The 21296-nt window shown below is 48.0% G+C and overlaps 1 protein-coding gene and 1 long non-coding RNA gene across 11 annotated transcripts in view; one reads left to right on the top strand and one right to left on the bottom strand.

Annotated features, from left to right (window-relative positions):
* Nucleotides 1-21296, top strand: part of LOC136176876 (uncharacterized) — a 72938-nt gene that overhangs the window by 44619 nt on the left and 7023 nt on the right. The window contains exon 2 of the long non-coding RNA XR_010664640.1: nucleotides 8491-8547. This is a non-coding gene — a long non-coding RNA (uncharacterized lncRNA). The remainder of the gene's footprint in view (nucleotides 1-8490; nucleotides 8548-21296) is intronic.
* THRB (thyroid hormone receptor beta) overlaps nucleotides 822-21296 on the bottom strand; it is a 407560-nt gene continuing 387085 nt past the window's right edge. For all 10 annotated transcript variants that reach the window (XM_065947527.1, XM_065947531.1, XM_065947530.1 and 7 more), the window contains 3 exons: nucleotides 14924-15070; nucleotides 9479-9737; nucleotides 822-5661 (listed from right to left, as the gene is read on the bottom strand). In XM_065947527.1, the coding sequence (XP_065803599.1) occupies nucleotides 5420-5661; nucleotides 9479-9737; nucleotides 14924-15070 (648 nt within the window). In that variant the 3' untranslated portion in view covers nucleotides 822-5419. The remainder of the gene's footprint in view (nucleotides 5662-9478; nucleotides 9738-14923; nucleotides 15071-21296) is intronic.

The following is a 21296-nucleotide window of genomic DNA, read 5'->3' as shown; positions in this document are numbered from 1 at the left end:
ACTCAACTCTGTCTAGTTTAGATGGGGCTGGTTGTCCTTCTCTTCCTCCCTCCAGTTCCAGGATTTCAGAGGATTCAGCTGATTAGTATACCTGTGCTCCACACTCACATGACTGGCTTAGGAATGGGCACATGACTCCATTTGGACCAATGAGGAATAGGTTCAGGATTTTTATTGGAACTGTTGGGGAAAAGAAACTCTCTTCCCACTGGTCTGGAGCTAAAAGGCTCATCCTGGAGCTACTGGTGGCCATCATAGGACAAACGACTATGTGAGCATGAAGTCCATGTGAAGGGAATTTGTATGGACAGAAATCTGCACTGAGAGATGAAAAGAGGCACATCCTGAGGTACTGAGTACCCAGATCCAGCCACACATGAAGCCATCGCACTCTTGGATTTTTCAGATATTATGGACAATAAATTCCCATTAAGCGTTTTTTTTTGTTTTGTTTTTTTTTGTCACCCATCACAGCATGAGTCCTAACATGTGAGACATATATTGATAGCTGGTATCAGTATAATTTCATTAATATTAATAATGTTTTTGGACACTTTGAGATAAAAAGATGAATTCAGTCTTTTAGCTGCAAAAACTTCCCTCTTCCCTCCTCACCCCATCTCTGTGGCCCCTTCCAAAGCGAGTATCTCCCTATCCCCTCATGCCTTCCTCTCAAGAAAACTTGCTTATTTTAGTAGATGTTTATGAAACAAATGTCATTACATCTCTGTTTTCCTTCTTTTGGAAGCAGCAAGGTGAGATGAGCAGGTAACCCTGTGCCTATGTAGAAAATAATAATATTTAAAGAAAGAGGCAGAAAAGTATATCCGTTATAAGCTTTTCTTTTTTGTTTCTTTTTTAGAATTGTAGCTTATGAGTTTATCTATGCCTGCTATAGTCATAATTACAATTTAATATCTGCATACAAAAGCTATGTAAAAATCCATTTTTCCCAAATATACAAATTTTCTTTTCAGATAGTTTAAAACATTTTGATCACAGATTTCAATAGAATTTTAGGCTGAAAAAAATATTACCAATCTAGCAATATCACTTAATACCATTTGCAAAACACAAATCTTCTGATGACTGTAAATCTTTCCCTGTTCTGTTGTCTTTTTCTGATTCTCAGGGCATGAAAAAAACATCATGGGGGAATAACGGTATTTTCTCCAAAGAAAGCCTTCATAAGTAATTTGGCTCTATAATCAAATGAAAAATGCCAATTAGGAAGAACCAAAAGAGGGGAGTGGCATAATGTCAGCTCCTTCATGCCCTGCTAGCGTCTGTGTCAGCAAGTTGCCTGTCATCTAAGGGTCTTCCTTTGTCGTGCATTGTGCTCCGTAATGTACTGTCTGCATCCTGAGGAGGACAGATTTATATCTGATTGTCTTGTGCATAAGGTGGGTCAGCTTTAACTGTGCAACAGAAAGCCACAAACAGCATTTTACCTGCACGATATTGCTCCTGAAGGCGGCATTAATGAATGTAGAAACACACTAGAAATGCACACACTTTGCATTTGCAAACATTTGTACAGCACAGTAAAAATTCTGTGATAAGGCCAAACCTTTTTTCCCTAGTCTGTTTTTGTGTCTGTGTGTGTGTGTTTTTAAAGTTGTTTTTTTTTTTGTTTTTTTTTTTTAAAGATTAAAGTGTTTCAATTGTAAAAAATACACACCGGGCAAATCCTTACCTGGATAATAAATATCTACATCACAGTACAATAAAATTTCTCCTCTATAAAATTTAAATACGGATTATAGTCTATCGCTATCAAAAGAAATACTATGCTAATATTTCCTTATTATTAAAATAACAGGAAAAATGACGAGCTTATTTTGGAACCTGACGCGGTAGCCGTCGGAAAGGGCAAAGAGATTCAAATGTCTGTGAAGCACTCTCCTTCTGAAGAGGAATGGTGGCCTGGTGCCGATTCACCTCAACTCAGTTTGTGAAAAAGGTTTAGCCTTACAAATGCTGGCTACGTTTCAAAAACCATGAGACCAGTTTCAGATTTTATGACTCATGCAGCCAAAGGTCAACATGACACGAACGGGTTAGAGTTCCATAGAATAAAAATGTATCACGGACAGCGACATGCTTCGAGGGCGTCTGCAGTTCACGGAGGCCGAGTCCGCGGCGGCCGAGCGCGGAGGGGCCGCCCGGCCTGCTCGGCGGTTCAGGGCCGGCGGGCCGCGCCGACCTCGCTGCGGGCGGAAGAGGCGTCTCTCGGGCTGAGGCAGCAACGCGGCGCGGGTGTCCTTGAGGACCGAGGCTCACGGGACGAGGAAAGCTCGGAGGCGGCACGTGGTGTTTTGAGCAGAATCATAAAGAAGAAAAGAGCTTACTTTTTCCACTATTTCTACCAACACGGCACATCTAGTTGAAGAGTGAAGTACACTTGAGGGACACGCACACACACACACACACACACACGCGCGACACCACTCACCCCCCACATTTAAGTGATTTATAAATAGATGTCCCAGTTGTAGGGTGTGTTCTCCTCTTCTGGGACGTCTCCCCACTGATCAGGGTTTCAGTCAGTCCACATTGGATTTGAAAGTCTGGACGACGTAAGAAAAAATGTGGAAAAAAAAAAAAAATCCAGAGCAAGTCCCTCCGAATCGAGTTTTATGGGATGGAGTCTTGAGATGCAGTAAGTACCTCAGTCAGTTACAGAAGGAATGAGTCACCTTGACCACCGGGTCGGGAGTCTTTCCGTCTTGACAGCCTTTCCTTCAACCGGAAGTTCTCGAGGCTTAGTCTACTCGGCAGGAAGCAGTCAGCCTTCGACAGGATTTTGAGATCAGCAGTTTGCCTGCTGAAGGCTACATGTAAGAGGCCGAGGATCAAACACACATTTAGTCGGGGCTGGCTGGGTTGCTGTAGATCTGCTGAACCATTTGGCCAATGGCCAATCATGTTAATCCCTAGGGCCTTCCGATGGGCCTTTATATCAGGCTCTGCACTTGCACTGAATCTGGGGGTGTCTGATGCCCTGGGGAATCTCAACACGTTGAGGAGACCTTCCTGGGGAGCCTACTGCCTGAGGAGTCTATGAGCCTCCAGGACCTGCCTGCTCGCCCTGCTCGCCTTCCCTTCCAAGGGAAAACCTGCCCCACCCAGAAAAGCTTCTCAGAGTTACCCTGGAGCACAGAAGGTGATTAAAGGCTTTTTTGTTTCAAAGAGCAGTTATCCAAAGAGAGTCAACAGAGGAAGCTGAGATGGTAACAAAGTGAGGACCAGAGGAGACTGGCTAGAGACTGCCTGGGGAAAACAAAACCACAAAACTGTCCGTAGGACAGGGAGGCCTGGCCTGCTGCAGTCCGTGAGGGCCATAAAGAGTCCGACAGGACTGAGCAACTGAACTGAACTGAGGGAAGTCAAAGCAGGTAATCTGCCCATGAACTTCATGTTGGTAATTTTATCCTCTTCACCTATTTCCTTTCTCTGGGTAGTAAGTTCCAGTGCACCGCTCTTGGTTTCTTTCCCTGGAAGCCTGTGTAATTGCTTTAGCACATCAAACACATAATTTCCCTCCCAGATTATTTCTGGTCACTCTCGGGATTTTTAATGCCACTCCTCTCCTTCCTCCCAAATCTACCCTGCCTTTCTCTAAATAACTGACATGTCATATATCAACTTCCTATTTTGAATCAACATCAAATACATTTTCCTTAGCTGTCAGGAGAGCCACCATTTCTAATAAAGTTAGAAGTTAGACTGTGAAAGAAATCATCAAAAGAACTTGATTCCTTTACCCCCTAAAATTAGTACAGTATTAAGGACAGGAAGGATTTTTTAGTTCATGACTCAAGGTCACAAATCTACCATTCAACAGCACAAACTAAAACTCAGGCACCCCAACTTCTGGGCCAGTTAAAAAAGAATGAATTCACATGATTTTTAGGCAAGTTTCACGGATATGGCTTATTTTCCCAAACACTTCCAGGATAAGGCAGTACAAGGCAGGCAGAGGAATAGTTTATGTCTACCATGAGGTGAAGAGTGAGATACATTCAGTTTCATGGGTATATTCTGTGCCCATCTTCTGATGTTGAAGCGACCAGGGGCATCATGCTTTCTGGGCACACAGTACTCCAGCGTCAGTCACTGGGGAGGTGGGTTGGGCAGGGAAGGTAAGTGAGGGTTCGTGTGCGTGGTCTGCAGCTGTTTTCTGCTGAGTATCTGTCGGGGCAATGCTATCAGAGGGACAGAGAGAGTCAGTGGCTGGAGCAGGCTTTGGTGGTAGTCAAGCCTCAGAACCAGAGGGAAAAGGAGATTAGGAAACACTTGTGAATAGAGCAAAGAGTCTGAGGATCCAAGAGCAGAAGGGAGGAACCTCAGCATCAGGGTGTGAGGAGGCTCTGAGGCACTGCATTTCCTTCAACACAGAACGTGACATCACTAGTCGCTCCCCAGAACAAGACTCAAACATTTCAGCTTGTTACCGCTCCTTGACTGGAAGGTCAATCCACAGGGAAATCTGTTGTCGGCTCGGAAGAGATGCAGACAGGTTGAATGACTTGAGGACTTTGAGAGATGAAGGGTCAGATGTCACTGAACAGTGACATCACTCTGTAAGCAGGTTTGATTTTTGTGGGAGTTTCCTCTGAGCAGTAAGAAGCCTTCTTACTATGAAGTGATACTATGGGAATTTTTGGAAACCACTGAGTCACTGATATCTGTGAACATTTTGAATTTCTTTGGGCTCACTTAAGGAAATTGTTTTCCTTGTTGGCCTCAATCAGTCAAACACCTGCACATCTTTGAGTCACACACTTGTATAACTCAAAGTAAATCACAGGATTATGAAAATTACAGTGAAAGGACAGCTAATTTGGGGGAAACAAATATCCTTATATATTCCAGGTTAGGCTGCTAGGAGAGAACAGAGTGCTGAAACCAGCATGTTCTTGAATAGATAACAATTTGTTCAGAACTTTCCCTAGGAAGCTGAAAGCCACATCTCATCAGAGGCTGTCTGTGCTGTGCTAATTGGAGCCCTGCAAAAACCAGGATTGGATCAAGATGACCACATTGTCTTGGTTTTAAGTCTTCTTTAGTTTCCTGCTGCGCCATTTTGCTTGCTCGAGTTGCTGACCAGGGACAGATGGGAGCTGGTGACGGCTTGGTGCTGGTGAATTAATGATTGTCCCCACCCCACCTCCACAACTGTAAAACCTCCAAAGCATATTCACATCAAAGGACTGGAGAACAAAATGCAATAGTTAGCAAGTACCCGCATTCAAGGGGCAATTTCATCCATGTCTATGCCAAGGACTACCTCCCTTTACCCCCAAACAATCCCTCCCAACACAAAGAAATAAAGGAACAAACAAAAAAGAGCTAGGCAATGGAATGAAATGACACCCAGTAGTGCTGTTGGAATTATGAGAATGAGTCAGTCGGTCTAATCCTCAAACACTTCCAAGAACAACGGGGGAAAGAGTTCCGTGGGGCATTCCACCTTCATGTGCAGGAAGCGGCTGGCATGGCAGGCTCCGATCATCCGCAGGTCTGTCACCTTCATCAGGAGTTTTGGCCAAAAGTGAGTCACGTGGTGTTTTCGGTAATTGATATAGTGTTCAAAGGCCAGCAGGAAACTATCTTGGTATTTTTCTATTCTCTCAACGCAGGCAAGCCCTGGGCGATCTGAGGGAGAAGAAAGAAGGATGTTAATTTGGAGGCAGAAATGAGAAGGCTTGTCTGGTCCACTTCAAGTCCTTTAGTGCGAAGTGGGCCAATCTGGGGACTTTTGATTCTTAGGAATGGGCATGGATGCAGTATGAACTCTGGGGCATCAGGGACCAAGATCCCAGGGAGTGGAGTAACTTGCATGAAGGGCGTCAAGGCTTTGTTCAGATAAATGTCTCTGGCTTACACAAATCACCTCCTTGGGTGTGAAGGGTGATGCCTCCCTCCTAGGGTACAGAAGGAGAAACCTCACCTAGAGAACTGAAATACTCTGCATAATGAGGAGGGATTCTGACAAGCATGGACTTACAGAGAAGAGAGAGATGTGAAAAAAGATTTGGAGGAAATCAGGCAGCCTGGATGCAAAGGAGGAACCTCTGATGGGAAGAAACTAGTGAAGACAAAGCAGCACAATATCCAATTTTAATTGTTCACTTGTCTTCAGTGAGCCACTCCTTCCCTTCCCTTATACCTTTGATTGCTACTGTAGCAGCCCTGTGTTGGTGGTGTCCTGGGAAATTATAGTGAAAAGGGGATGTGAACAATGCTAGCATCATCCTGTGTAGAGAAGAGAAGAGTCATAGTGGGAAGATGGAGCTGGGGGAGATCATGACCATGTACAGCCCAGAAAAATCTTCCCAAGTCTTGGAAAACCACTGGTCTTCCCACAATATATAGGAGAGGACTCAAGGCAGTTTCAAAAAAAAATGATAAAAGGATGTCAAGAGAAGGCTGGATGGTTGGGGAATATCTAGGCTATGAGGACTTAGGTTGCAAAAGTGGATACAGAGGGAATATATCTCAACATAATAAAAGCTATATATGACAAGTCCACAGCTAAGAGCATACTAAATAGTGAAAAGTTGAAAACTTTTCTTACGACAGAGAACAAGACAAGGATGCCTGCTCTTGCTGCTTGTATTTAGCATAATCCTATGGAGTCCTATGGAGAGCAATTAGGCAAGAAAAAGAAAGAAAAGGCATCCAGGTTGGAAAGGAAAAAGTAAAACTGTCACTATTTGCTGAGAACGTTCCCAAGTGCATCAAAGAGAATCAAATACCTAGGGACTAATTCAACTAATGACGTGAAAGACTTATACACTGAAAAATAAGACATTGATGAAGGAAACTGAAGAAAACACAATAAGTGGAAAGATATGCCATGCTCATGGACTGGGAGAATTAATATTGTTATAAAGTTCATACTACTCAAAGCAATCTGTGGATTCAGTGCAATCCCTATCAAAATTTCAGTGGCATTTTTCACAGAACTAGAATAAACAATGCTAAAGTTTGTATTTTCAGCCATAAAAGACCCTGAATAGCCAAAGGAACCTTGAGAAAAGAAAGTGGAGCTGGAGGCGTCACATTCTCTGATTTAAAATTATATTACAAAGTTATAGCAATCAAAACAGTATTGTACTGGCATAAAAACAGATACGTAGATGAATGGAAATGCAAATCAAAACCGCAATTAGATATCACCTCACACCTGTTAGAAAGGCTATCATCAAAAAGAAAAGAAAAGAAGTAACAAGAGAACCCTTGAGCACTATTTTTGGGAATGTAAGCTGGTACAGCCACTGTGGAAAACAGTATGGAGATTCCTTAAAAAATCAAAATAGAACTACCACATGACCCAACAATCCCACTTCTGGTTATTTATCTGAAGAAAACTAGACCACTACATCAAAAACATACCTTCACCCCCCTGTTCTTTGAAGCATTATTATAATAGTTAAGGTATGGAAACACCCTAAGTGTCCACTGATGGATGAATGGATAAAGAAGCCGTCAGTCCCTGCCACCCCACCCCCCAGTTCCTGGCATACTATTTAGTTATAAAGAATGAACTCTTGCCATTTGCAACAACATGGATGGACCTTGAGGGTATTATGCTAAGTGAATAAGTCAGAGAAAGACAAATACTACATGATCTCACTTATAGGTAGAATCTCAAAAACAAAAACAAACAAAACCCCAACAAGCTCATACGCATAGCAGATTGGTATGGAGATCGGTATGGTATCAGAGGCTGGGAGTGGGGGTGGGTGAAATGGGTGAATGGAGTCAAAGGGTACAGACTTCCAGTTATAAAACAAGTAAGTCATGCAGATGTAATGAACAGCATGGTGACTAGCTAATAATACTGTATTACATATTTGAAACTTGCTAAGAGGATAAATCTTAAAAGTCCTAACACAAGAAAAAAATGTGCAACTATATATGGAGAGAGATGTTAGCTATATATTGTGACGATCATTTAAAAATAATACACAGATAGCCAATCATTATGTTGTACACCTGAAACTAATGCAATGTTAAGTTATATCTTAATAAAAAATAAATTTGTAGACCTGAATGAATTCCTAATACAACGCTGGGGAGCCCTACCACCCCCCTTCCCAGTTCTCCTGTTTGTGGCTTTGATCAAATAAATACATTCATGCTTCAAATGTCTAGTTATTGAAATATCTGTGTCAGTAAAGCTCTAGAGTTTTGCTTAATTTGAAAGAAAGAATCAGGGTTAATGTCTCAGTCCACCCTTCTGATTTTAGACAAAATATCCTGGTTTTGGCATCGCCCATCCAGTGCAGACTGCAATTTGTGCATTTTAATTTCGTGATTTCCTTCATAGCTGATGTTGCTGCTCTGTGGCTCTCCCCATCTTCTCTCTCTCTGAATGTGCCAGATAAATTCTCCACAGGATCATTTAACTTTTGATCCAAACGGAAAGTCAACATGATATTGCTCTGTACTTAGTCAGTTTTTCTTTTTATTTTACAGGACACTGAAGGCCAAGACACTAGAAGCTTTGGTCAGGGTCACACAGGGAGTCCTTAGGTAAGTTACATGTTTTATTTATTTTAAGGATAAAGACTCTTGAGAGTCCCTTGGACTGCAAGGAGATCCAACCAGTCCATCCTAACGGAAATCATCCCTGAATACTCATTGGAAGGACTGATGCTGAAGCTGAAGTGCCAATACTTTGGCCACCTGATGCGAAGAGGTGACTCATCTGAAAAGACCCTGAAACTGGGGAAGATTGAGGGCAGGAGAAGGGGATGACAGAGGATAAGATGGTTGGATGGCTCAGTGACTCAATGGACGAGTCTGAGTAAACTTAGGGAGTTGGTGATGGACAGGGAGGCCTTGCGTGCTGCAGTCCATGAGGTCGCAAAGAGTCAGACAGGACTGAGCGACGGAACTGATCGTGAAGTCTACTGGCAGGGAGCGCCCCCGCCTTGACCTGGATGTCTGCTGGAGGCAGCCTTGCTTCCTGCTTCCTGGAAGCGGCTTCCTGTCCTGTGAGCAAGTCGGCTCCCAGGAGGGGCTGGAGTGTCACAGAACCAAGGCAGTCACCGGGCACACGCGGAGTTCCCCGGATCCTACCGGGGCAGCCGCGGGCTCCCGACAGGAGGGGGCTGCACACGGCGCGGGCATCGGGAGGGCGGGACGGGGAAGGCCGCGCTAGACCGAGCCTGCCCCCCGCACCGGAGGCGCGTCTGGGGGACCCCACCGCTGCGGGCGCAGAGCAGGGCACGCGGACCCGGAAGGGGGCCGACCGCCCCGAGGCAGCCAGGGGTGTCTGTGGAGGGGAGCCGCTTCGCCCAGCCTGGGCAGAGGAGCCCCGGGGGCTCCTGGCACCGCACGAGGAGCCGGCAGACGCCCCCTCTCAGCCCCCTGGCCGTCCGCAAAGCCGCGCCCGCCGCTGGGGGCAGCGGGACGCGGGCCGGAAGCTCCCCCCGCGCCGCGGCCGTCGGGACACACTCACCTGAAGACATCAGCAGGACGGCCTGAAGGAGAGCGACCTCAGTGTCGTCCAGGTTGAAAGAGGACAGCGACATCCCCAGGTCGAAGATGGCGTCGGACACCACGCCGAGGCCCCCGTTTTTCAGCTGGCCGCGCGTCACCGCCATCTCCCCGTTCAGGGTCAGGGTCTCACTCTCCGGGTCGTAGCGCACGGCCGCACGGAGGGACATGATCTCCATGCAGCAGCCTTTGAGGAGGATGATCTGGTCTTCACATGGCAGCTGGAAAGAAGCAGCCCACGTCAGCGGGAGCGAGGGCACAGACGTCTGCCTGGACCCGCCAGGGGCCACGGGAGCAGCCCTGCCCTGCCCGCTGGCTGCAGACTCCCACCGCCGCTCCGCAGGCTCCAAGCCTGGGCTTCCCGGGGGCACTCGTGGTAAGAAGTCTGCCTGCCAATGCAGGAGATACGGGTTCGATCCCTGGGTCATGAAGATCCCCCGGAGGAGGGCATGGCAACCCAGTCCAGTATTCTTGCCTGGAGAATCCCTGTGGACAGAGGAGCCCGGCGGGCTACAGTCCATGGGGTCACAGAGAGTCTGTGCTGAGTCAGACACAACTGGAGCGACTGAGCACCCACACTGTTCATACTCTTCACCAGTTTTTTTTTTTTTGGCTGCACTGCATGGCGTGTGGGATCTTAGGTCCCTGACCCGGGATTGAACCCACACCCCCTGCATTGCAAGGGCAACCAGGCCAGAACCCAGGTCTCCCATGCTGCAGGCAGATGCCTTACTGTCTGAGCCACCAGGGAAGCCCAGGAATACTGGAACAGCCAGCAACTGAGACCTCCCTAAGTGTACCGCCATTTTGGTCCGGGAGCTCTAAGGGCCGAGGCCACGGTTAGCTGGCGACTGCGCTGCTCTGTTCTTTGAAGCACGTGTACTCCTTGAATCTCTTAAAAGGCAGAGGACTAGAAGGTCTCTTACAGACACGTGTGACCTCTGAGGCCCGGAGATGTCATAACTGCTCAGAGTCAACCAGTGGATCAGAGGCAGAGGTGAGCCCAGAATCTGGACCTCCTGGCTCCTAGGGTTATTATGTTCTCAGAGTCTCCAGCATCAGAATTACTGCACACACTGGATCTCTTTTCCAGTGTTGTAATCTCATTTTAAACTCATCTGGGTGTCCTGTTAGGATTTGTGATAATGTGATAACATTACTGTCACCCTGCTTATTTAACTTATATGCAGAGTACAACATGCCAAATGCCGGGCTGGATGAAGCACAAGCTTCATCATTGGAATCAACATTGCCAGGAGAAATATCAATAACCTCAGGTATGCAGATGACACCACCCTCATGGCAGAAAGCAAAGAAGAACTAAAGAGCCTCTTGATGAAAGTGAAAGAAGAGAGTGAAAAAGTTGGCTTAAAACTCAACATTCAGAAAACTAAGAATCATGGCATCTGGTCCCATCACTTCATGGCAAATGGATAGGGAAACAATGGAAACAGTGACAGACTTTATATATTTGGGCTCCAAAATCACTGCAGATGATGACTGCAGCCATGAAACTAAAAGATGCTTGCTCCTTGGAAGAAAAGCTATGAGCAACCTAGATATTATATTTAAAAGCAGAGACATTACTTTGTTGACAAAGGTCCATATAGTCAAAGCTATGTTTTTTCCAGTAGTCATGTATGGATGTGAGAGTTGAACCATAAAGAAAGCTGAGTGCCAGAGAATTGATGCTTTTGAACTGTGGTGCTGAAGGAGACTCTGAGAGTCCCTTGGGCTGCAAGGAGATCAAAACAGTCAATCCTAAAGGAAATCAGTCCTGAATATTCATTGGAAGGACTGATGCTGAAGCTGAAACTCCAATACTTTGGCCAGCTGATATGAAGAACTAAGTCATTGTAAAAGACCCCGATGCTGGGAAAGATTGAAGGCAGGAGGAGAAAGGGATGGCAGAGGAAGAGATGGTTGGATGGCATCACCAACTTGATGGACAGGAGTTTGAGCAAGCTCCGGCAGTTGATGATGGACAGGGAAGCCTGGTGTATTGCAGTCCATGGGGTCACAAATAGTTGGACATGACTGAGCAACTGAACTGAACTGATAATGTTAATAATAAACTTAAAAAAAATTAGAGTTTGATTTTCTGGAGGGGGAGAATGTTTAATTAAATGCCATTATCAAAGTAGTTTGAAACACTATTAGTTAATGGGTGTTTTTGATGAATTGGGCTAAGTTTGACATGCATCACTTTGTTTAACATTTGCAACAATACAGTGAGGTAAATATTCTAATTCCAATTTTATTGACAGGTGTGGAAATCACGACTCTGAGAGATTGAGAGACATGCTAGGGGGTCCCTGAGTGTGGGTGAGGAGAGAGTTGGAAGCCAGCTCTGTCAGAATACAAGGTCAAGGGAAAAGGAGAGCTCACTCTCTGAGGGATTTGGGTGTAAGTTTCCATAAACAATGAATATGAAATGACACATAATTTCTATCTTTTCATTAAAGCAGGTTCCAATTCTTTTTTGAGAAATGATCTTCGCAACACAACTACTTCAATTCAGGTGACTATATGTGACAAATCAGTACTATGGAATTACCTTTAAAATACCTTTAAAATATTTCATATATATATATATATATGAAATACTAACTAACTCAGCCTACTGACTCAGCCTACCTGCCTTACTGTTTAATTTCAAATTGCTCTGCTTTTTCTCTAGAGTAAAAGGCACTTTGTGTTTGGTTCTGGAATCCATTCATGTGAATTCTCCCCTCTACTCATTAAGCAAAATGACTGTGATTTGCTTTTATTTAGTTTCTGATTAGTACTCCTCAATTACATCTTGGATTCCTGGCCTCAGGGCCTAGTAGGGAACAGGAGACGGGAACTTGGCTAGCGCCTCCACAGGCAAGTGGACAGCTGGCTGGAGTGGGCGAACGCTGGCTTCACTGCCGAGGGCAGAGGTCCTGTCTGCAGCCTCATCACCGACACCGAGGGCTTGATAAACACGCATCGCTGGCCCCGCCTCTGAGGGTCTGCACGCGCCCACGTTCCCAGGTGATGCCCACGCACCTGGTTCAGGGACCCCCTCGAGAACCACGGACACAGAGTAGCAAAGAGAAATGACTAGTCTGATAAAACCATTGATTTTAGTTGTTTTTAGCTGTCACAGAGTGCATAGACTTGGGCGGCCCCATCTTTATAGCCAAGTCTGATGATAGATGGAGTAGAAGTTTTCTTTTGAAAACTTCCTGTTTGTGAGTTCATACGTAAATAAAAGCAGAGTCAAGATTTGTCAGGGATCTCCAGCAGTTTAAAAGCTAGGCCAGATGCCTGTTCTTTAAAGAGGGGTTTAGGGTGAGGTTTGTCTCCCCGTGTGGGCAGACAGTCTTTAAGTCACCTAAGAGCCCTCCATTGTGGAGAGGCCCCGTGGGGGGCGCCCACAGACCTGCCTGCCCCCCGGGGGTGCGGTGCTCCATCGGCTGGCAGGAGTGCCCGGGCCCTGCACTCAAGAAACGGTTCTGATGCGTGCTCTTGGCAGCTCTGCCAGCAGCCATTTCAGAGCTTTCGAAGCCCTTGGTTGGTGGGCTGGCACAGGTCTCAGCAGAAAGTTACCCTGAGTGCAACTTGAACAGCAGGTGGATCAAACTGCCGCTGGCAGAAACTTCTGGTTCTGGAGACCACCTGGGATCTGGAGCACACTCCAGAGGTAGCTCATGGCCTGCGCCGTTCACTGCCCTCTTTGGGGTTCCAAAGAGTGTCAACAGGGACTTCGCTGGTGGCTCAGTGGTTAAGACTCAGCACCTCCAATACAGAGGGCATGGGTTTGATCCCTGGTGGGGAACTAAGATCCCACATGCCACGCGGCGCCACCAAAAGATTTTAAAAAAAAAGTGTCAAAGGGTAAAGGTCTCCAGGAGGCCACAGCACCAGAAAAATGCATCGCTGCTGTCAAAATAGCCTCCCCTGACTTATTTTCAATTTGGAGACTACAAAACAGCAAGGTTGAAAGAGAGATGGAATCACGACTTTGAAGCAGGCTTAAACTCCCGAGGGAAGCTTGAAGGGAGCAGCTTGCCACACTCGGACCTGGAAGGTCGGGGCTGGCTCTCACCCTCGCCAGGGACACAGCCCATGGTGCGTTTGTTGCTGGTGGTGGCAGTGGATTCTTTTCTTTCATTCACTCCACAGCGCTCAGTGGCTGGTGGCTTAAGCTTCACATTTTCTGGAAAACTTTTTTGGTGGGTATTCCAAGGGGAACATAGGACTGATAGGCTAGCTCGCCTCATAGGAGTAGCCAACTCCAGTTTTTCCTCAGACACCAAGGACGGAGAAAAGAGGACACAGCCCAGAAACAGAGCACTCAGAGAGGGTCGGGAAAACAGACTCAACCCAGCGCCCAAAACAAGAGCCGACACCTGGAGTGAGAGGAAATGAGTCCTTGGCACAGAGGGGACTGCAGACACACTTTCTAGAGGGCAATTAGGCAACGCATAGAAAGTCCTCAAAGGAGCAGCCTAGGTCCTTAAATTCCACTTCTGGGATTTGCCCTAGGAAACAGGCAGTTTTGTGAACAGGGCATAGGTACCAGAATGCTCATTGCAGAATATTTATATTATTGAAAAATCAGATATGCACTAAAGACCCTGTAAAAGCAGATAACCTAAATCATGGGCGATCTGTTCCTTAGAGCGGGCCTTCCCCGGTGGCTCAGTGGTAAAGAACCCACCCGCCAATGCAGGAGACGCAGGACACGTGGGTTCAATCCCTGGGTGGGGAAGATCCCCTGGAGGAGGAAATGGCAACCCACTGCAGTGTTCTTGCCTGGAGAATCCCAGGCGGGATCTTAGTCCCTGCCCAGGGCCCAAACCTATGCCCCCTGCAGGGGACGTGCCGAGTGTCACCACTGGACAGCCAGGGACGTCCCTCACCCCCCACCATCTCACTTATTCTTGAGGATGAAGAAACCAGCACAAAGCTGACCTGCTGAGATACATAGTGGAAATAACAGAGACTCGGGGAACGAAGGCCCCATGCCAAATGGGGAGACTTCATCTCTTTGATCTTAATTTTCCCCATCTGTAAAGTGGGCTTAACAAAAGCTATGCTGCCAATCTGTTAGAGGGACTGGATTTCATGAGGCAGACTTCAGCATGGCGCCCATGACATCACAATGCCGGCCGAGAGGAGGTGAGGCTGTCGTGTCTCCTGGGCCTGGAGGCGGGCAGTGGAGAGGCCCCTCATCAGCCTCACGTGGATAAGCTGACGGATGATGACCGACAGAGGAGGCGGGGAAACACGCGGGACAGCGCCTTGTCATTTCGTGCGGCCGTGGCTTTCATGTGACTTAAGTCCCAACCAATTAGTATTAAATTACACGTACTACTCAGGAACTCAATGGAACTAATCAGGAATACGAACAAAGAAGGAAAAGCAATCTCCTCACCTCACAAAACATAGGCAACTTTTTGGCAAAATCCACCACTCTGGTAATTGCTGGTGTGATGATTTTTGTAAAATGGCTGAAGGCTTCCAAGTCGACCTTTCCACCTTCCGGGGCGTTTACTATGGGCGCCTGTCCGATGTCTTCGGGCTGAGGAGGAGAGACAAGGAGGATTTAAGTGAAGACACCGAACGGGCCACGGATCACGGTTCTCGCGTGGCAGGAAATCGCTCCTGCACTGACATATACTGTACGGTTTCCACGTCGTTCACTGAGACCGTACAGTTTCCAAGACCTTGAATTCTCTGAGCAAAGATACATGTTCCTGGCCATCGCTTTCAAAGGCCCCAGTGATCACGGTCACAGGGTGGTTGCTGTGGAAAGACGCGGTGAGAGAAAGAGGGAGGGAGGAGAGACAAGAATCTGGCTGTTTATGAGTGCGTGAAGGGGACCTACGTCCGGGGCTTGGCGCCGTTTTCGGAGCAGGGCACACCCTGTGGGTGTCCTCCTGTGGGCGGTGGGCACGGCCTGGGCAGGGAGGGGGAGCCCCGCACACAGGACCCGGGGACTCGCTCGGGTCCCAGCCTGCCCTCCAGAGGCCAGCCGGAGGGGCCTCGGCGGGCGGGGGAAGCTGTCTGTCGGGGGTCGCTCCAGGGCCTGGGCCTGGGCACAGGGCAGGCTCGAGGGCAGGGTGCAGAATCAACTAGCAGTCTTCTCTGCGCTCGTTCGCAACCACCCGTTGCCTTACTGCTCAAAGGGGAGGGGGTGGTCAGAAGCAAGGCCGTCACCTGGGACCTGCTGGAAACGCAGACTCCCCGGCCCTCCCCTGACCTACTGCTGCAGAAGCGTCGGGTGAGCGGTGCCAACGCCAGGCCCTGCGTGCCCTGGGCCCTCTAGCTCCTCAGCCTGGACCGCGACAGGCTCTCCATGTGTCTCCTGTGGTCATCGGTGCTCCCTGTCAGCGGCAGTCCTCCCCGCTGCCCTTTCTGGTCCTTGCGATGGTAATGACCGCCTCGGGTGGTCCTCACCCAATCCCTGATGGACAGGCGAGCGAAGGAGTGCCCAGGGAGGTTAAGGACGGTCCCGAGGCCAGCACTGGTCCCTGCTCTTCCAGGAGGCTGTGCCTGGGCTCAGAGGGGCCGACACTGCCTGATGGCGGCGCCCTTAGCCCAGAGTCACAGTGGACTTGCAGGGACGAGGCGGCCTGGCTGGGAGGCGGGAAGAGGGCAGACAGGCCAGGCGGTACGGGCCAGGAGCCGGTCCAGCAAGTCGGACCGCTCACGGCAGAGCGGCTGCTGAGGGCACCGCTGGGGACGGACTGCACCTGCCTTCGCAGGCCCCAGGCCTGACTGTGCCTCCGAGTGACCCCCAGAATTGCCGACTCAGTAGGTCCCTGTTAGAGAATCTGCATTTCTACCAGCTCCCCTGGGAACCGATGCTGCTGGCCGGAGCGCGCACACTGAGCAGCACTCAGCGAGCAGTGACCACGCCCAGCCCGGAGGGACCCACTTCCCGCTTGGCTTCCCCCACCACCCGTTACTGCCCACGCCTCCTTTTTAGCACAAAGACAAGCAAGGGTGGTTCTTTCGCGCTACTGCCAGGCGCCAGCTCGGAGGGGTGGCCCAGGCCTCCAAGGTGTGACTGGAGATGTGCAGACTGGGGTCGATGGGGGGGGGGGGGATTTTTAAATCTACTACATAGCAAACCATGACAGCACTGACCTTGTTTGGATTCTCCAGGAGGTTCTTCTGTTCATTCTCCTTTTTGTTGTTTGTTTTGGGGACAGCAAGTGGATGGGAAAGAAAGCTGGTTTCTGTCTTGTTTCATATCAGTGACTATGTTTTGGGGCATCTGTCGGCATAGCAAGCCCATGGAAGCTGCTGGCTCTCCGGATGCAGACAGAATTGATGGGATAATCACAGTTAAGGCTTCTCTCTCTCCCCCGTCTCTGTCTCTCTCATAGACTGAGTTAAGGGAAAAGGACTTCCCTAATGGCAGAAAGTGAAGAGGGACTAAAGAGTCTTTTGATGAGGGTGAAAAAGGAGAGTGAAAAAGCTGGCTTAAAACTCAACATTCAGAAGACGAGAATCATGGCATCTGGTTCCATCACTTTATGGCAAAGAGATGGGGAAAAATGGAAAGAGTTACAGACTTTATTTCTTTGGGCTCCAAAATCACTGTGAATGGTGACTGCAGCCATGAAATTAAAAGATCCTTGCTCCTTGGAAGAAAAGCTACGACAAAACTAGATTGTGTTTTAAAAATCAGAGACATCACTTTGCTGACAAAGGTCCATATGGTCAAAGCTGTGGTGTTTCCAGTAGTCATGTATGGATGTGAAAGTTGGACCATAAAGAAGGTTGAGTGCTTTAGAATTGATGTTTTTGAATTGTGGTGCTAGAGAAGGCTCTTCCAAGTCCCCTGGATGGCAAGGAGCTCAAACCAGTCCATCCTAAAGGAAATCAGCCCTGAATAACTCATTGGAAGGACTGATGCTGAAGCTGAAATGCCAATACTTTGGCCTCCTGATGCGAAGAGCTGTCTCACTGGAAAAGACCCTGATGCTGGGAAAGATTGAAGGCAGGAGGAGAAGGGGATGACAGAGGATGAGATGGTTGGATGGCATCACCGACTCAATGGACATGAGTTTGAGTAAACTCTGGGAGAGAGTGAAGGACAGGGAAGCCTGGCGTGCTGCAGTCCATGGGGTTACAAAGAGTCGGACACGACTGAGTGACTGAACAACAAGGGAAAAGGTACATCAGAAAGTCTGAGGGTGATTCTTTTGAAGCACAAGGCAGTCTGGCATCCTTCAGATCTCCTTGCTGGTCTCTCTAATCCCTGCCACTCCAAAATGTGGCCCGGCTCACCTGCGTGTCTACTTTATAACTCTCTCACGAAGATCAACCAATAAAAGGAACATGGTCACACAGTAAAAAGGTAGAGAGTTGTATACACACACACACACACACACACACACACACACACACACACACAAGGTGATCTTTTTAAGAAATAAAAGTATTGTTTTAATAACATAGTTTTGGCCTGGTTGACTCCAAACATCTTCTCACTGAACATTGATAGATCTAATTTAATTGTATTGAATTGTCTTCAGTGTCTTTTGAAATGTCAGTGGCTAAATACTAATGTTAATAATTTCCATTTAATATGTGAATCTATGGGGTATTTGAACTACCATCTGTGATACCTCTAGAGGTTTGAAAAATAGGAGGGAAATTGTATAAGGAAATATGATAATTTTAACTAAAATTAAATGCCTAAGTATAACAACCTCATGAGCTTTTCTGTTGAAAAATAGCAGAGTAGAAAAAAATTTTATCTTTTAAGCTTTTGGATATTTAATGTAAAATACAATTGCTATAAGTAAAACCATATACAAAGTAAAAGCCTTCTATTATATCATTAAACTTTATATTCAAAATAGATCTTGGATACTAGAAAAAAGAATATATGAATTGACCTGAGTTAAAGCATCACATGTAAGAAATTAAAGTTGACAATGCAACCTTGTTTTTGACTTCCCTGAAGATTTTTTACCCATAAGGACAACATATTATTTGCTAAAATATTTGGAAGATGTTAAAAATGGAATACAAATAGCTGGCACACTTGAATCTACTGGGGATCTTCTTCTAGCAAGTAGCCTGAGTCCACTCAGTGAGCACATTTGCTCATATACACGTGTGTGCTTTTTCACATGAGATCAATCTCAGAGACTGAGGATAGGTCCCCGGCATGCAGGCTCAGCAGTGGAGACTCGGGGAGCAGGCCTTTTGCTTCTGTGGATCAAAGTGCCTGAGCTGTTTCACGGGGGTGGGCAGGGGGCCCTAATGGACCCCTGGAGCCAGCCCCGTCCACCTCGTCCCAAATCCTCCCCAATTTGCCTTGTGCTTTTCCACCCCAGTATTCTTGGGCTTCCCTGGTGGCTGAGACAGTAAAGAATCCGCCTGCATTGTGGGAGACCTGGGTTTGATCCCTGGGTTGGGAAGATCCCCTGGAGAAGGGACAGGCCACCCACTCCAGTATTCTGGCCTGGAGAATTCCATGGACTGGATAGTGCATGGGGTCGCAAAGAGTTGGACACGACTGAGCGACTTTCACTTTACTTTGCTTTTCCTTCTGGGGCTGCCTCCTCACCTCCCCGAGACTTTTGCTTTTTCTTTAAAGTCTTCACTTCAGTCTCACCTCTGCCAATTCCAACGCGCACTTCTCTCTGAAGCCTTCCCTCGGCGGGAGACGGTGTCCACTTCATTTGAATACACAAGGTGGCCCAGGTAGCCACTCATTAGGCACCGAGGCATTGTTGCTTTTATTGAAGTTGTGAAAAGGGAAAGCGTTAGTCCCTCAGTCGTGTCTGACTCTGCAGCCCCACGGCCTGTAGCCTGCCAGGTTCCTCGGTCCATGGAATTCCAGGCAAGAATACTGGAGTGGGTTGCCATTCCCTTCTCCGGGGAACTGTAGTTTCACAGGTATACATCTAAGATAAGAACTTCTCAAGACGGGGAATGTGCCTTGAGGATCTTCGTCTCCTGTGTAGAAGGCACTGGGCCAAGCGGTGAGGATTGGCGGAGGGAGTGCATCATCCATGGTGTTCACATGGGTGTTCACACATGTCCTCAGCTGCTATTTATTGTGCGGCTACTACGGGGTCAGGCTTTGTTCCACACTGAGGCTACAGAAACAGTATGTCCTCAAAGAACGTGCATACGGCGACGGAAGATGGACAATAAGTGAAATGAATGCTCTCAAGAAAGAATGCTGATTTGTGATAAGACTGGAGGTGACCTAATAATACACGCGGCTTGGGAGGTCGGGTGACCAGCCAGGCCCCTTTGAGATGTCATGTGTGAGCTTTATCTTGAAGGATGGCAAGAAGGCAGGCTTCCACAGACGCAGAGGACACTGTGGAGGGCAAACCCACTGCACAGCCCCAAGGTAAGAGAGGAGGCCCATGCGGTAGGCCCAGACATGGTATGTGATACAGGACGGGAGGCAGGCCCTCAGGGGCCATGGAGAAGAGATGGGTGAACTTTAAATGAAATGGAGCATCACTGAAGAGATTTAAATAGGAAAGCAGCCAGGACGAGATTTATGGTTACTACACCGAGAAGGGATGCAGGAGCCAAAGGAAGAGATGGGAGAACCGCAGCTGTGCTTTGGGCAAGAGGGGAAGTGGGCTGGACCACAGGGGTGGCAGCAGAGATGGAGAAAGGGCAGAGATGGAGGCCTCTCTAGGGAGCCAAGGGCAGGGGCTGCTGAGGGACTGGAGGAGGTGAAGGCCGATGAGGAGCCCAGCAGCTCTCCTCTGGGCAGTGGGGGGTGGGGGTGGGGGGTGCACAGAAGGAGAAATTTAGGGGTGTGTGCAGACGTGGGCTTTGACCCCAGCTCAGCACTAGAGGAGGCTGGTATGACACAAACTGAGACGGACCAAGGTTTTCTGCTTTGGCATCGGAATCGTTCAAGGGAGTAGGAAATACTCTGGCTGACCTCTTTGCAAGTGGCTGTCTTGAAGCTGAGGACTTCTTGGCTTGGGTCTCTGGCACAAGCAGAGGGGATGGGCAGACGGGACCCTTCTATCCCTCTGAGTGATCACAGGGTGTCTCCCCTCACCTTTGTGGTGGGGTTGTTGTTCAGTCGCTCACTCGTGTCCTTTGCAACCCCATGGACTGCAGCACGCCAGGCCTCCCTATCCATCACCAACTCCCGGAGCTTGCTCAAACTCATGTCCATTGAGTCGGTGATGCCATTCAGCCATCTCATCCTCTGCTGCCCACTTCTCCTTTTGCCTTCAATCTTTCCCAGCATCAGGGTCTTTTGTAGTGGGGGGAAGGGGACAAATGGCGATTGAAGGTCTCTGGGCCTTGGGACATTACTTCCCAACAGCTCCCTTCTCCTGGGATGAGCAGGGGACAGGACGGTGAGAGTGGTGGTGCGTGGATGGTAACCCCGTAGGGGGTTGTTAATGACACGCCAAGATCTCATGACGATTACTTTTATATCACTGATAACAGCACCAAAGCAGCCTAGCCTTAGACAGGAAGTAACTTACCCAAAGTCACATAATTAAAGAGCAACAGAGCAAGCAGTAAACTCAGGCTGCCTGGTTCTAGTCTCTACACACAAAAGCACTAGGCGACACTGCCTTCTTCTGATGTAATTATAATCATTTTGAATGACAGCAGCCTTCCTGGCTTGCTGCATTTGTCTTGTGACCTGTCTACTCAGACCACACATGGCCAAGCCACCCATCCTGCCTCATCCTTTCTGAGACGATTCCCATTGAGAATGTGACATCAGACAGTAGTTCTGCCAGGGGTAAAGCAGGGCAGTCCTGCCCTGGTTCTGATGGTCA

The sequence above is a fragment of the Muntiacus reevesi genome, chromosome 10, assembly GCF_963930625.1.
Source record: "Muntiacus reevesi chromosome 10, mMunRee1.1, whole genome shotgun sequence".
Taxonomy (NCBI): domain Eukaryota; kingdom Metazoa; phylum Chordata; class Mammalia; order Artiodactyla; family Cervidae; genus Muntiacus; species Muntiacus reevesi.
The sequence above is the reverse complement of the archived record's forward strand: the minus strand, read 5'-3'. Positions and strand labels throughout refer to the sequence as shown.